The 17,628-nt window shown below is 40.6% G+C and overlaps 1 protein-coding gene across 50 annotated transcripts in view; it reads right to left on the minus strand.

Moving 5' to 3' along the window:
• Nucleotides 1-17,628, minus strand: part of CLASP2 (cytoplasmic linker associated protein 2) — a 121,775-nt gene extending 104,147 nt beyond the window's left edge. For 28 of the 50 annotated variants that reach the window (XM_083406907.1, XM_083406898.1, XM_083406930.1 and 25 more), the window contains exons 1-6: nt 16,277-17,436; nt 10,306-10,384; nt 5,323-5,426; nt 1,816-1,907; nt 1,462-1,537; nt 275-372 (exon numbers count right to left, since the gene is read on the minus strand). In XM_083406907.1, the coding sequence (XP_083263033.1) occupies nt 275-372; nt 1,462-1,537; nt 1,816-1,907; nt 5,323-5,426; nt 10,306-10,384; nt 16,277-16,471 (644 nt within the window). In that variant the 5' untranslated portion in view covers nt 16,472-17,436. Of the gene's footprint in view, nt 1-274; nt 373-1,461; nt 1,538-1,815; nt 1,908-2,563; nt 2,683-5,322; nt 5,427-10,305; nt 10,385-16,276 lie in introns of those variants that run through there. The other 22 variants (XM_083406916.1, XM_083406908.1, XM_083406890.1 and 19 more) reach the window with 10 other exon arrangements.

The raw sequence follows: 17,628 nt of genomic DNA on the forward strand, positions 1-17,628 counted from the left end.
GCACATTATTCAATCACAAGCAGCGACCAGCACAATTCTGGTTTGTTCATACAATGTACTCTAGAAACAATGGTAAATTGTGACAAAGTTCTTATTTTTATTTTGTTTGCTTCAGTGTCTACTGTTTCCTGCTTTGAGCAAAAGGTGCTACAGTGTGCACCACTGAACAAAAGTATATATACATTTGACCTCAAAAGCTAGCAAATGTTAGAAAAGTTTATGCATATAATCATAGCAAGATAGGTATTTGTACTAGCCATCATAGCTAACTCACCTTGCAGAGGGAAGTCCCCTTTTGTTAAGATCAACTCTTACTTTCTCTCCTACATGCCTATAAATCTCCACAATCGCCAATATTGCAGCATCTCTCACCTGCAAGCATACAGAGCAGGTATTAGAACATGGCAAGAATATTTAAAGGTATGACAATTAGCACACAACGCTTAATGCCTAATGTTCTAGTTTTTGCTCATCAATGTTTTGCTTACCCATCAATAATTCTAAATAAAATGAAGGGAAAGGGTTTAAACAAGACTGCAAGTTTAAGGAGTCAGGTGCATAATTGCTAGGTCTTCTTCAAACACACTGACTGTCTAGTCTGAGGCTACAGAAAGAGTAAACGGTTGCAATATGCATGTCAAATTCAGACATCTTTATAAAAGTTAAGCTTCTCTGCTACATTGTGCTGCTCTAAACAATATTGTTCCACACACAGTCTGCTTTCTTACTGCAAGCATGTCTACTGCAGTGGGAGGGGAAAAATATCAACTTATTCACTGCAAGGTATTCTACAATGCATTTCTTATGCTTAATTTCTCTGTGACATACTATTGCAGCCTGTTAGCTACCATGTTCATTTCTGTTTGATTAAAAAAAAAACCAACCAACCCCAAACCTGAAGCCATTTCTTCTTGTATGGTCCTCCCCCCCCCCTCCAGCCATGCCTCTAGAATTTTAATTATGCATATATTTATTCCTAGGGAAGATAGAAAAACTTAACAACTCTCTTATCTTGCAACCAATGACTAACAGGAAGGGATGCAGAACAGAAAGAATTTGGTAAAGTAAATAACTCATCACCTATTCTGAAGAATGCCTTACATTTATTTAGGAAAATACACATTTCTAGAATTCTATACAAGAACACTTAAACCTTTGAATACATAGGAAAAAGCCAAACATATATTTCCTAAGCTAAGAGTTCCATTTAAAAAATTGCCTCATTGTTCCACAACAGTGGTAAGTTTGTTGAAGACACCTCCTCTAGTTTCATGTGGGAAATGAAAAGAAGTTCTGCTTCTTGGTCTAAATTTCTAGGTATTCTCAAAATTCTAGATCTTTAAGATTCACTAACAATCTCCTACAATCCTCCCATTATTGACAAACCCATGTAGTAAGAAAACACAGACAGCAGAAAATCAAAAGAAATGTTTTTTTGTTGTTGAAAGATTATAATCCTACCTGGCTATTGGAGTCTCCAGACAAGATGCATAAGTGTGGTACCAGTTTGTTGAGAATTAATGATTGTGCACCATAGCTAGGGGAGGAAAAAAATCAGAGCAAGCGTCATTTCTCACCTCATGCACAAAATATCAGCCAACACTACCAGAAGACAGCTCCAACTATCCTTACAATCTAAGGACAGTTTAGATGAACTCAAGAGGGAAAGTTGAAAGCAAATTAAGAGTCTGATCATTGCTTTTCATTTTAAGGGTCTTTTTAAAAAGGACTAATCCCTAGAAAAAGAACCTGCACCACAGGAAAGGGATGAACATTTATTTCTAAAGCTAACTTCAATAAAAATAAAATACATACGTGTTTAATGTTGCAACAAGACACAGACACACTCCTTCTCGTGAACGATAGTTCTTGTGTTTAAAGCCAGCAACAAGACGTTCCCAGACGAACTATTAAAAATAAAAGGTAGGTTAGGCTATTGAATGAAATTGCATACTCCATGACACAAATGTAAATTCTAAATCAACACAACCAAAATTATTATATTTATTGCTTTGGGACAAAAAGTTCAGATCAGGCTCTTTTACACCTGCTCCCATTATATTAATACTGGCATAAAATAGCATTTAATCAATTAGTTTTCAGAAACTGGAGACAAAATAAGAATAACAGCTGAAATATCTAAATTGATGTGTCTCTCATATTAACCTTTCCCTGCTTAAAAATATCTTCCCACTGTGACTTGAATAGGTCCCTCCCTCATCCAGATATTTACAACTGAATTTCTTTTACATTTGATTTTTTTTATTTAAAAAATTGCATTAATGTATTTTTAAAGTATTTATTTTGCACACTTATACTTCTGGTTCTATTTGCCCTCCAATTCCAGTGCTGTTTCTGTTCTTCAGTGAGCTTCTGTGATGATCTCCGTATCTTTCTTCTATTATGAATTTCTTGGGCTACACTCATTTGCTTCCATGCATGTTCTTCTTCCCATGTTTCACTTGCCCTTACTAATTCCTTTCTTGCTTTTATCTTTATAATTCTCAGCCTCCCAGGAGCTCTGCTGTATCGCAACTGCCAATGCTGTATACTTCAGACTTACAAGACTAGATTTGCAACGATATTTCAAAGCAAACAGATTCCAACTGCAATTCCCTTCAGCTGCAATGCTGCCATTATAATCTCAGCCGTTCAGCAGGCATTCAGGAGAAAAAGGTTGCCTAGCAACTGCTGCACAGTGAGCAAGAGCACATTTCCCAGACTGCAGCATTTTATGATTTAGACCCTCCCAGTATTCAAGTCATGCTGTAGAATGAGCAAAACAGACAATGTCGCATGTATATATAGGCTACAATGCATTAAATTATACATTGTTTTTGCCTTTAAAAGACTTGGAGAAAAATATTAGGGTAAGCTAGACCACTGGTCTTCAACTGGGGGGTCAGGACCCATTAGTGGGTCCTGGCTTGATCTGAAGTGGGTCTCAACAGGAGCACTACCACCATGCAAATTTATTTAAGAAATGGGTCCCAAATGGATGTCTGGGTTAAAAGTGGGTCTTGGGTCTTAAAAGGTTTAAGATACCTGAACTAGACAATATTGAATATATTTTCCACAATGATTTAAGCAGCTAAAAGCAGTGCTGAACCATTTTTCACATTTCTGCGTTAATTCACCAAAAAAAATACCATCTAAAAATTCAGTGTTTCAACAGTGTTATGTTGAAGGTAGTAAGTTGATTGCAAGAACCCCCCCCCCCCCGCCAGCATTTAGCAGGCATTAGATGTTTAATTTAAAGGCTGGTCATTCCTCAGAAGCATTGGCCTGGCACAAGCCCAGCTGGAATTTATGCAAGCACAACACTTGGCAACAAGGAAAAGAATAGTATTTTACGTTATAATCAAATACTATTTTTTGGAAGGGATCACAGAACAGACAGACAGATAGATAGATAGATATTCAAAAACATTTTCAAAAATGCACACAAGGACAAACCAGCAAAATTTTGCTTATTATAAACAAAATTAGCTGCAGCATTTGCAAGTCCATCAGTAAACAGCATTTTCCTTATAACATTTCAAGCACGTTCTCAGAAAATTAGTTGCTATATAGAGAAAACCATAAAAAATAAAATGTCCAGCAAGTTGAACATGAAATAATCATACACTAGAATACTATACAATTTATGTTGTCCTTTACAACTCTCCATGGCATTGTCATGCAGATTGCTATGCCTTTAGGGTATAACTAGATTCTCAGTCCTGCAGTGCTTGGGGTGGGGGGGGGGGGGTGAGCAAGACAAGAATGTCAGTGGGGAGGGAAACAAGAAATGGAACTTGAAACTGATTGCTGCAGCTTGTACTGCTACAGGAAAACGAGAAGTGACAAAATGGAACCTAAACAAAGGGAAGTCTGTAAGACACACACAAACAAGTCATCTACGCCAAAAAAGCAGCATGGTTAGAGGAGAAAAAGTGTGCCTCGATTTTACACTGAGGAAGTTAAAAAATATGAAAGCTAGGATATCATGCAAACAAACAGAAACCCTGTTGTGAAAAACTTAATCTACTAAGAAGCCCAAGTTATTGAGCACCATTGTAATAGACTACAACAGGAGTGGCTAATCCTCTTCAGCCCAAGGAACAAATTTGCGGTTGACCAGCCCCCCAAGGGGTCCTTCCATTGAAGGTCATAGCCAAAGTGGAAGTGGGTATCATCATGGCCGCTGCTCCCCCTCGCTTCCACTCACACTGACAGACATGCATACAGAATACAACATCCACACACTCATCCCCATCCAAAGGTCTCCAACAAGTCCAGTCCAGTACTGCAATTTTTCACCCCATCACAGAGCTTAGAGGAGAGAAACCACTCCCAGTTCTGTGATAGAGAGGATTTTTTTGGGGGGGAGAGGGGGAATGTTAAACATTTTGGCAGGCCTGATTTGACACGTGGGTTCTGCCTCCATGTCTGAACATAGTACAAAATGTTGCACGATATGCACCGCCTTAGAACAGCGCTCCATGCTGAACTTGAATTACCTGACATATGACGTCAGGTGGTTGATGGGTGGGTTGCCCCTCCCAATTGGCATACTGGCCTGTTTCCAAGTTACGTATGCTCAGACTAACGTGTAACCAAAGATGTGTAACTGCATCATCATTGTCTTAATGCAAGATGAAGACATTCAAAGGAGAGCAGAATTCTTGTACCTTTGGCATTTGTGCGAAAGAAAGATTGGGCGAAAGAATGGGAGTTTAGTTTGAAACTCCCATTGTTCTAGGTGCATTTTGCGACAAAGAATTTCATTAGTGAGAGCTGTTTCTGAGCTCTGGGCGCAGCACTGTGCCTAAGATTTCAGATTAAAACTGCAGAGTGGAAGGAAAGGAGGACCTTTTTCTGCCTCCCCACTTCCAGCCACTCTCTGAAGACTGGAGAAGAGACCCTCTTAAGAATATTAGGGGGGCGGGCAGGGAAAGCATGGCAATGTTTTTTGCAGTGTTCAGATGAGGACTAGACCATATGAAAAATGAATATAAGATTTTAACTGCAGTTTATTCATTTTCAGCTTTGTATTCTTGCTATAAAAAAGTATGCCTAGACATTCCATTGTTGCTCCCATAACCTAGGTTTAAGGCGTTATTTAGCTCCTAGCTTTCATATCTCAGTTTCTAACACTGGATACAGCTTTTCATATGTGGGTAACAAAAACCACACCAGCTGAGATTTATTCTGCTGCACAAGTATAAAAAGGTAGAGGAATTCTTCCCTTCTTTGTCACAGGTTACCCTATCATAACAGAGCATTTTACAGAACATAAATAGATCTGGAGTACGGTACAAATTTCTAGAAATATCATACCATTGGCTGAGCTGCCTGGTCCATTAATTTCAATGCAAGATTTTGTGCTTGATCTCGAACTTGATCTTTGGCATCTCCCATTCGATCCATCAAAACTATAAGAACTAGAAGGCAGAAATAAGAATTAATGATATATATGGAAGGCAAATTCTGAATAAAATTCTATCTGGTAACTAACTGTAAAAGTGATTCCACCTCATCCAGTCTCAAGTTTAGTAAGAAGATCACTGAAGAAGGCTGTACTGCTTTAATGTTTTTTAAATTGCTTTGAGAGGTTTTTAAAAAAATAATCAGAGGTATATGAATTTTATGAAATAAATAGAAAGTCCCTGTACATTTTCACACTGAACATTGGGCAAAAGTGTACTAATTACTTCCCTATACAGATCTGTATGTGCGATCAGCTTTCTACACATCCTGTTTGTAGAAAAGCACAAAATATGGAAGCCTGTCTCTGAACATATAAAATCCAAGACAAAGTTATTGATTTGGAGTAAGAATTCTAACCTAGCTATTGTTGTAGCAATTCCAAAATCTATTCTTACATAGACAACGTCTTTTTACCAGTTTCTATCCCCAAATGCGACAGGGTGAGCTCCCGTTGCTTGGTCCCTGCTCCTGCCAACCTAGCAGTTCAAAAGCATGTCAAAGTGAAAGTAGATAAATAGGTACCGCTCCGGCAGGAAGGTAAACGGTGTTTCCGTGCACTGCTCTGGTTCGCCAGAAGCGTCTTAGTCATGCTGGCCACATGACCCGGAAGCTGTACGCCGGCTCCCTCGGCCAATAAATTGAGATGAGCGCCGCAACCCCAGTGTCGGCCACGACTGGACCTAATGGTCAGGGGTCCCTTTATCTTTACCTTATCCCCAAATGCTAGACAACACCAGGCAGAAATTTCAGTCTTTTGACCCTAACCCATATCCAGAGACTCATCTGCCTAGCCATGCAAGTTCATAAAGACTGCATATTTATTTTCTGATTTTTTTCCAATAAGAGGAGGAGATTCAGAACTAGAAGGCAGGAGGGGAGCAATGCAGGCTGAAAAGGTAATCAAACACATCGGTTTGACTAGTTAATCAGACTTAGAACTTAAGACTTAGAACTTAAGGCTTCCTCAGAAGCCATTAATTTGTTATTGCTTTTAACCCTTGTGTTGAAATGTCTGACTCATTGGCAGAAGCTTTAAAGTTTCAAGGGTTCTTTAAATGCATTCAGATAAAGCTGTAACTTCAACAGAAAAAACAAACCATGACACAAGGCACCTGATGACCTGAAACTGTTACACAAGTATGAGTTTGAATATTTTCACACAAGACTTTTCTAACACTACTTTCTCATGATATATCATGGCTTGGAACCAAAGAGGCCACCACATAATAAACGTATTCACAAATGTCTTTGCTTACTAGTGCTCATTAAAACTGGAGCCTCAACTAAAAATGATGTCAGGCATGCAAGAAAATCTTACTGTCTGGCATTCTATACACCCAGGTTCAAATTTAATTTTGAACATAGAAGCTAATAATCTAAACAGGACACAGATCCCATGTGTGCTAACGCAGCATGTAGTGACACAGCAGCATGTGCAGACGAAGTACGCAGTACATAAGGCTGCACATGATTCCCTTCTCCCATCTTTGCTGGACCTTCATATTCAAGCAGAGATGTAGCAAAACATCTCTGATCTTTGAGGAGCTCCAGTGAAAGCCGCAGCATGATCAGCTGGGTGAGGTACTTACAATCTTTCTCTGCCCCCCTCCTTATTCAACTCGGAACAAAGACAAGCCTCTGCACTCAGCAGACAGCTGTAATGCTTGGGGGGGGGGGGGCTGGCTTAATTAACAGTACTGGGAAGGGAGTTATGTGATGACACTATGTAGTCCCAGAAACACAGTACAGAAAATATGATGGCTGCCTGGCATAGAGCAATCTGATTTCTTTTCTGTACAGTGTCGCTGGAAACCATGCAACTTCATAAAATGCTTTGCCCAGGTCTATTCATTAGAGATGGTTTTTAGCAATGGTCACAGGTGGCTGAAGAGTGCAGGGGCTTGATTAAAACATGGAAGGGGGGAAGAAATGGGAAGACCCCACAGCCACAAAAGATAAGCCCACCCCACCTGACCTATGAGAAGAGTTCTCCCACCTCCACCTCACCCCTTGAGATCACCTAATGTTCCGCTGGTGGAACATTTGGCTCAGTCCTAGAACTACCTTCTTAGTAAATATTCAAATACTACTTCTGAAAGCATCTTCATTAAAGATTGTTTGAGGATTGCTTAGCCATTACAGTAGACATACTTTGAGCTATGGCAGCAGTGAGGAACCTTTGGGCGGAGGGCCTCATATCTGCGAGACCTTTTTCTTATGTGCCCCCATCTAACATAATATGTGGTGACAGGGTAGGGCAGGGAAAGACCTGGCAGAGGTGGTGTGGAGTCAAGCTGTGCCTGCAGACTGACATTTCCCTTCTGTCAGTCCCCAAAGAGAAAACATCTACTTATGGGTGTGGTTTGAATTCAAACCACATCTGCAAATGGACTTCAAAGGGACTCCCTCTCAGTACCCATCAGCTGATCAGTGTTGAGAATGAACCCCTGAGAATATGTCAAGTGATTGACAGGTGGGCGGCACAGCCAGATCTAGTTACCACACTGGAGTTAATGGGAACTATGTACACAAGAGAGTTTAATTTATTATTTAGGACAAATGCACTATTAATTTCCATTAAAAACAGTATTGCAAATTTTCCCCACAACATCCAACTAAGTGTTTGCTTAGTGCACTGGTTCTCAAAGGGTGTAGAGTGCCACAATAGTGTAGCAGGATGGAGTGGCAAGTGTGCTGGAAAGAGTCGATGGCAATTAGAGAAAGATTTAAACAGTATACTATAGTACTAATATTATTAGTATTAGTATAAATATATATATATTTACTTGTAGAATATGAATAGATCTCTTTTCAACATCAAGCACTGCTGGTTTTGTTTTTCAATGTATTTCTTATTAATAAAAATTTCAGTATTGTGCGAGCAAATTTTTATTCTGATAGTGTGGCCTGGAGAAAAAAGTTTGAAAACCACTGCCTTTAGTGGGAATTAAGTCCATGTAAATTATTTTAACATCCTCAGGAATATCCCTTAAGCTCTAAACAAAGCATCAAACAGAAGAACAGAAAAATTCCATTTACACCCTCAGACAAGTCAAACATTCAAAGATTCAAAAGTAGTATTTTATGAGTGAAAAGTTTTAATCCTAGAATAATGAAGCTAAATGGTACTTAATGTCATAACTGATCTTGCATGACCAAAGTCATGCTGTGATTTGATCTGAATAAGATTGGCAGGCTGGAAAGAGAGCCCTTTAAAAGTACTAATTAGAATTTCCTCATACGAACACAAAGGCTATTAAATCAAAACCAGGCAAACACATATGCACACAATAGTGGACTGGAAACTTTTTCAAAATATAGTCACTTAGCAATGTTATGCTAACAACTGGAATTCTTCCTAGTCAATCCAAGTTTATTAATGCACAACCCAGAGGACCTGCCATCTTAAAAGTTGCTAAAACAGAATTACACACAATAAATACACCACTCCCTCTAGCAGCAAACTTGGGTGGTGGGTAACAACAATAAATTCAACCAAAACAGGGCCATTTAGAAACAAAGGGGACGCATCAGCATGCTCAAGTGAGCCCCAAGATTTGCAGTACAAAAAAAAAAAAAAAACCCTACAGGGTTCTCTGAAAGCTCAATGAGGAATGAGTATGCTCAATAGTAACAAAATGCTGCATCACTTGGGGGGTGGGGGGACATAACCAAGGGAGTGGAATGCCCCACTTGAGTGCCCAAAAAAGCTCAACAACTTTGGTAGATCACTGCCAGTTTTTTTTAATAGTGGGAGTAGATTTCAGTCTCTTGAAAGTTGGACATGCCTGCATTAGTTCATTGACTCACAGTCCTATGATTTTAGATCCAATTTTGCCTGTGGCCAGGATAAATAGGACCATGTATTTAGAGGACTTTGGGCTTTTTATTTTCAATAAGTATGTACCTTTGGCTATAGTAGATATGGGTGCTAACTTTACACTAGGGCTGCGTGATGTTAGGCTACATTGTGATGTATCACCAGCCAAACATTGCGGTTTGGTGATATACCACGATGTTGAAACAAACTGCATTGGCCCCAGCTGACGAGAGAAAGGGTGAAATTGTTGCAGCTCTCACCGCAGGAGCTGAGGCCCTTTCACCCCAGCAGACAGGCTGAGGCCAATACAGCTTCCCTTGCCTGCTGCTCAGCTGGGGGTAGGAGGGCAGTTTCACAGAGCCCCCACCCCGCTCACAGTCTCCACTCAACCACCAGTTTTTCTCAGGCTGAGGGCTCTGTTAACTGCTCGGCTGATGCAAGGGTAGATGCAGGCTTCTCAGCTGAGCAGTTTAAAGACACGAAGGGAGAAGCTGTTTTGCTGCCTTGCTGGTGCAGCTTGTTTCTTCCTCTGCACTGTATGAGGACAGACCGTGATGTTGGTTTTACTCAGCAGTATGTCGCTGGTGCAACCGCCACAGTTCCCAAGTCCCTCAGCTAGCAGTGCCCATTGGAGGAAGACTCTTGAGTCCCTCTAGAGGGTGCTGCTAGCAGAGGGACTCAGGTGCGCAGCGGTTTCATACCAGTCCTGGGCGATATATTGCTACATCGCCCAGGCCTACTTTGCGCAGCACAGACAGAAGACCAACATCTGAGCAAAGTGTGCAACGTAACCATGCATTTGGGTAGTATAACACAAACCTTTGAATTTAACACAACTGTACAGGCGTTAACATTTGGATACTAATCTTACCTTTATCATACTAAAGACAACTAACATGGTATGTGTGTATTTTTTTACTTTGAAAAACTGAGAAAAAAGGCATCCTAAGAGAATCACCAAATTGCTTATCTTCAATTCTTTTACACATAACATTTTAAAGGCACTCACTCACCAGGTCCTATATAGGATTTGAAGCGTCCTGAAAGTCTGTCAACAAAGGCACCGAGAAGATCTAATCCAAGTAGTGATACCTGTGAAAATAATGAGAAATCTTAAAAATGCAAGTTTGGGTGATAGCTCACCATCTACTCCAGTCTTCCAGAACCTAGTTTCTCCTCCAGATGTTTTCAACTACAACTCTCATCAGTCCTGACCATTGGCCACAACAGCTGATGGAAGCTGAAGTCCATCACTTTTGGACAACTACAGGTTACAAAAAGCTGATTAAGCCATCTAAGTCAGCATCACATATGTAAGCTTTCAGAGTAAGAAACCACAGTTATATACACTTATTCACACAGTGCCATGACTATGGATGAATGGCAAAAGACTGGACAATATTCTTCCACCTTGGTTCCCCATAGGTTTTTTAACTAATTTCCATCATCTTTGGCTGCTGTCTTACCTGGTTGGGGCTGATGGAAATTATAGGCCAACACCACCTGGAGACCTAAATTTAAGGAACAGTAACTTGGGCTCTTCTTGAGAAACTTTGATCATAGAAATCTATTGTCTCATCACTGTTTATCATCATTATAAAAATGCTCTAACTTAGAAGTGCAGGAGCCCACTAGGCCTTTCTCCTGTGATTTATGCCTAGCAGAGACAAATATTTAATCCTTTCTGCATGCTACTATCCGTAAACTAGTATAGAGCAAGGATAAGCACTGGGGGCAAGGTTGCAAAACCTATATGGAAAAAATGTTTCAAATCTGAAGAAAATCTAAACAGCAAACCATAAGGTAAACACAATAATATTGTTTTTTTAAAAGAAATGTAATAGTGGGGTTTTCTATTATTCTTTCATTTAACTACCAATGCTTACTAGCAACATTTATACTTAGAAAACATTTTGAATTGCATAACAGAGGAAAGCTATGAATTGCAAGTACAGAATAGCAAGCAGTTTAGAACCACAAGTGCCTACAAGCAAGGTGTGGTTTTATTTCTGACTAATCCTAAGGTGACAGCAGAGTAAACAATGAAAATTCAAGCAAGACATCCTTACTTAAAATTCAGTGGCCTATCTAAAGAAATGCAAATTTCACTTGGTTTCAAGACTACAATTGAAAAAAGGTCTGCAAAGCTATTCTTTAAAAGAGAGCATTTCTCTTGGTAGAGAATTAAAGGTGTTATTTAGCTTGATGGGGACTGCTGAGGAAGCCTTGAACAGACATTTAGCACACTAATTCTACCAGCCTCTGAGTAAAACCTCATACTTTAAGACTAGAAGCATTTGCTCATCTTTTTGAGTTCAAAACCAAGACTACATATTAAAAATGAAACAGTCCAGCTACCCATTATTCCTAGAACTTAACATGATATATATATATTCAGCATATTTTAAGCAATTTTGCTATAAATTATACACACACACACACACACACACACACACATATATATCATTTATAGCAAAATTGCTTAAAATATGCTGAATTGCCTAGTCAATCTATGGTTTAACCTCAAATTTAAAGTGTAACACATACATCAGAATGTTCAGGAAGATGAAATATTATAACACAGAAATAGTCTTCAAAAATCACACACACACACCCGAATAACTACGTACCCACAAAATTTGTTTTTTTATTCTCATCCATATACAATTCAAAATATACTCAACTCTCAAACCATCTCTGTTATCAACAGGAGAATGGCAAAAAATACTTATCTACCAGCCAGTTGAACTTGTACCCCTCAGACTTTAAGCTCTTCAGAAAAAAAACCTTCTGGATCAACTCCCTGCCCATGTGCTTTCCATAGCTACAGAGCTGCACTTGCCCAGAAAAGAACCCTGTCTGCAAATTTTATATATAAATACTGCATATCTATACATTCTTACATGGTGATACAACACCTGCTAAGTGGCTGCAAAGCTGTTTCTCCAAAACATCACTGGGCCCTGGATGATTTAAATTTTCACATTGGTCCTAGATACCACATAGTGGCTGAGAACTGTTCAGTGCTCCCCTGCTATCTCTACATGCAAATAAGTCACATATATGTGGGAATGTTGCATTAGGCAGATTCCTATTAGGTATATCACACCCTCCTATCATTGAAGAGTATGCGAAAACAATTTAAGCTAACTATCCACCTTATAAGTTAGTGTTGAGTAAAACAGGGACTCTAACAGAAGAGGGTAGGCACATAATTACCGTATTTTTCGCTCTATAAGACGCACCAGACCACAAGACGCACCTAGTTTTGGGAGGAGGAAAACAAGAAAAAAAATATTCTGAATCTCAGAAGCCAGAACAGCAAGAGGGATCGCTGCGCAGCAAAAGCAGCGATCCCTCTTGTTGTTCTGGCTTCTGGGATAGCTGCGCAGCCTGCATTCGCTCCATAAGACGCACACACATTTCCCCTTACTTTTCAGGAGGGGAAAAGTGAGTCTTATAGAGCAAAAAATACGGTAACCAGCAGAGGTAATGCTTTCGTAGTGGGTGAAAAGCATACCCAACTCTACTCATTTACAACAATCTAGTGCTACAACATGCTGCAAAATGCTCTCAACTCCAGAATTTTGTGGTGGTGGCCAAACCACTTCTGAAAATTCTAAATGGCTCCATGGCTCCGGAAGTGGCCTGTTGTTACTGGATTACAATCTAAGCAATTATTCCGAAGAATAATGTCGCCAGTAAATTAGTCTGGTCACAATTCCATATGACAGTAGCTGAAGAAAGAGACGAGAGCAGATAGGTACTGTACTTATTCCTGAAACAGGTACTGCTGTGACAATGTGATATAATTTCAAGGAGTACCTTTGGCCCAGTTAACAACATTGTGAACTGTGAGTGATCTTCAAAACACATCTGCGCTTTCTGGATACCCAAGGAAACTATATTGTAGCCAAATAAGTCACCTTATGCCAAATAAGGCTGCATCATGTGTTTATGTTTCCAGCTACCACCAGGAGCAGACCATGTGTTTGACTATGAAGGTCACAACTGTATTTGTGCCAAATTCTTCTACAGAAATTCACCCCTGAAGAATTTACAACTGATGTTCTTCTCAAAACTGCAATACCGACGACACAAGGAACTAAAGAGATTTGTAAAGGCCAGTTTGGTACCCAGGAAAACCTTACCACAGGACAGGCTCCAAATATGGGAGGGTGGGGGGAAACTTGCTTGTTGGCAAGTTTTAATTAACTGAGATAGGTCCTCTTGGATGCCAGTGCCAGGCTTGTCATTGCTTACACAGAATACACCAACACTATAATTTACTATGTAAAAACAATATCAAAGAACCAAAGATTGAGGTCCTGCAAGAAACCTGAATCTCAAACTCTTCGCACCATCCCCTGCCCAGATCCATTCAGGAATTAGCTATTAAAGAAACTAATAACAGCAGCCATACAATTAGAAACTCATTCAGTTGATCATCTTTAATCTAATGTATGCTATCCTCTGCCAACAATCCACTTCTGCTATCTATGCAGGAAAAGTAAATCAGCCTCTAGGCAGAAGATGGAAATGTTCCCTCATTGGTTTCTGGACCTCTGCTTTTGAATTAAAATCACTATTCTTCGACTGAGTGACTCAGATAAATTATAGTTCAGCAAGTTCCTATTTATTTAGGACTCAATTGAGATGTAGGTTCTGTCTCACACACTCCATCACTACAGGTGCTAAAATTAACAGATTATAGAATTAATAGACATATTATTTAATTGTCAGTTATTGCTGTTGTACAATTATAAATTTAAATATATATATATTTAAATCAAACTTTTCATACAAATGCCACCAATAATATATTGTATTTCTTGGTCATTTGACTCCACTGTTGAAATTTTCCCTACTTTTAAGAGAGTTGCATCTATAGGGAAATTTCTGAAACATCCAGAATTTCTGTACACCAGAAGAAGCAAAACGATATTTGAATAGAAGAAAAAAGTATGCATCTGATAAAGAGGACTCTCAAAGTTTACAGTATGACACAGATTCATTTTTGAAGCTGTCAGAGGACACAAGTTGAAATTGCTGCAATAGACTAACATTACAATCCTAAATCCTACTTATTATAATGAAGATTACTCCCAGGTAAATGGAGTCAGCCCCTTGAGACCTGAGATTAGCTTGCACTGAACACAGAGGGAACATCCATAAAACTGCACTCTGGTATTTTACTTTTACATATATATACACACATACAAAACTACTATGGATTAAGGTTAGTTAGATTTCTTTTTAATTCTTAAATTGTGATTTTAAAGCAATTAGAGTAATGATTTATAGTTGTGAAGTAACTATTAAAGCTCTGGCTGAAATACTGTACTAACATTTGCATTTCTATATTAAACACTTAACATCTGCCCATCTACAAGAATGCTTTTTACAACAACAACAACAACAACAACATAATAATAATAATAATGGGAATAGCTAACTACACATCTAAAACAACAACAAAATAATGGGAATAGCTAACTAGGCATCTAAACAAAACTCAAGCTGTTAGGAAATGTGGTATCTTAGCTGTTAACTGAAGAAACTGATTCTAGTACTTTCAAAATATTTACCTTGTTTCTCCATTCTTTCCATCTCCATGTAGGTGTTTGCTCCTGTATCCTGCCTTCAAGCTTATTTTTTCTTTACCATTTCTCTTCATGAAGTTGTCTTTATTATACTGACTACTAAATCTAACCCTCTCACAGATCATTCATTAAAGATAAATAAAGAGAGTGTAACTGGGAAACAGTCACTAACTAAAAGCAAGTATGAACACCACCAAGAATCCATCTGTTCCACACACATGGGTACAGTCATGTGCAGTGTTTTGAAAATCTATGGTACTCACTAATACACAAAAGCATAAACATCTCAATCTCTTTTTGCTATATTGGATTAGGTACTTGCAATATGACTCATGTCTGAATGTACCTGAAGGCAATACAAATCATTTTTTAAATTAGTATCCAATAATTCATAGCAACTGCGGGCATGCACATGCATAAACATATATATATATGATATGCACAGATTGTACACACAGATTCATCTCTGGGGAATTTGAGTAATCAACACATCTGAAGCCTGGGTTATGGAGCAATACCGCCACCAGATGACAGGACTGTAAATGAGCTATACAGTAGTTAAGTCACTGACTAGCTACTGAAATGGTCAGGTCCATCACTAGCAGGTAATATGACAACATTCTCAAGTTTTCTGCTGCAATCTCAAAAGTGTTTTTTTAAAAAACGTTTTCCACACCTCATCTCTCAATAATTACTATTTTCCTAAAAGAAAAGAAAAAAACAGCATGGAAAATTCTAAGAGTCGCTACAAATTTTCTGAAAAGTGTAATGAAAGACCCTGGGATTAAATTATCACCATAGAGAATAACTTCTATTTACCCTCCAAACTGGACTGCTTCAGCACATTGTTGACTTATCTTGGGCTTTGTTGGCCCTCCACAGAAAGAACTTAATTTGGAAAGTAAACAAAAACCCTTAACAAGGAGCACTGTATCCAGCAGTGTACTCCTATAACCTACTCCAAAGAAAGCCCAAGTGACTTCTGTGGGACACTCCCAAGTAAATGAGGCAGCACTGCAGCCTAAAATCGGATCAGCATGATGACACACTGCCAAACCCTGCATATTTTTATATGGAAGAAAACTCCTTGAATCCAATGATGCAAATATATGACTGCAGTCTTAATGCATTTCTATTTGAATGGGATGCTGCCCTTTCACTCCTGAGCCAGTACATTATTTAATTGGTACAATAAGAAGATATTGGAAAAACAAGCATCTCAAACCTATAAGAAACGTTCTAAAATCCAGGAAGAAACTTGATTTTGGCCCACAGAAGGTTCACTGAAAGGGCAAGCCACAAAGAAAACACTTTACGAAAACGAGGGCCACATAAAATACGTTTCCTCGCTGCACACGAAATAAAGCACAAATAAGCTTACCTTATAATTACTAGAGTTCACCCATCCTGTCAATTCATCAATGACTTTATCCAGGCGTTGCTGATCCTGCTCAAGATCAGTGGAAACGCTGGGATCGTTCAGATACTCCAGAAATTCTTGGCCGACCTGCATCCTGCGGCCCACATCTTTCTGCGGCACCTGATCGCAGAAGTAATCCATTCTGCTATGCTCCATGGTTGGTTGGAAAGGACCTTCGCCTGAAAACAAACCCCTGATCCGTGTTTATTTACAGCTTATATGTATGTATGTTCGCGGGGAGGAATCTGAACCAGCCCAGAAGGAATTCCAAGGTGCAAAGAAATCCAGGAAAGCTCTCCCTTCACAGTTCCCTTTTCCCAGAAAAAAAACCCCCAAAACTAGTTAAAGTACCAGTTCTTTGACAAAAACAGAACATTAAATCATCCCCCCAAAAATGAAGGTTATGATGATGATAATTCAAATAACAGTCTCCAGTGATTGCTGTTCCAACGCAAGATCTGAGGGGAGGAGAAGGTGTTTATTTTGGGGTCGGGGTGGCGATGCCCGCGGTGGTTTCCCTCCTCGTCCTCCTCCCACTTTCTTTTCCCCCTCCGAGGTTCTCGGTTGCGATGTCGGCAGCGGCGCGAAGCAACCTCTTTCCCAAGTCCTCCGAGGCCGAGCGAGCAGGGCGGGGAGGCGGCGGGGCACTTTCGGAGAGCATGGGAAGAAGCCAATGGGGTCTCGCTCGCTCCCTCAAGGCCGGCCAGGGAAGCGCCGCAGTTCGCCGCCCAGGCGCCCCTCACCGCAGTGAGGAGGAGCAGCAGCAGGAGGAGGAAGGGTGGCCGCTCCTCAGGACCAAGGCAAGCAGGAAGCGGCCGGAGCTGCCGCCGCCGCCGCCGCGTCGCTGCTGCGGGGAAGGCGGGACTCTCATGCTGCGCGCGGAGGCTGAGGAGGAAAGCGAAGGGGCCCAGCGAGCTCGCGCCGCTCTCCTCTCCTCAGGGCGCCGGCGGGGGCTCCGTCCTGTTGGAAGTTGCGTCCGCCTCGAGTCGCCGCACGCCGGGGGCGTCGCTTTCGCCGACCAGGCCCCGCCTTTTCCTTCCTCTTTGCCCCGTCCCGCGCGTGCGCACGCGCGTCCCCGCTTCCCTCAGCGACGCTCCGCCCGACGGCGCCGCCGCTCTCCCCGACCATCACTTTCCTGCGCATGTGCAGAAACCCTTCCTCCGCGCCGTCTCTCTCCTTTCCCCTCGCGCCTCTGCGGGACCGCCCCCTGCCCCGCCCCTTCCAGTGAGACAGAAAAGAAAGAGAGGGGCCGCGCGCCCGCGCGCGCACCCCGGGTCTCCCAGCGCCTCTCGAACGAGGCGCCATGCGCATGC

Source organism: Podarcis tiliguerta, assembly GCF_965153285.1.
Source record: "Podarcis tiliguerta genome assembly, chromosome: 12".
NCBI lineage: Eukaryota > Metazoa > Chordata > Lepidosauria > Squamata > Lacertidae > Podarcis > Podarcis tiliguerta.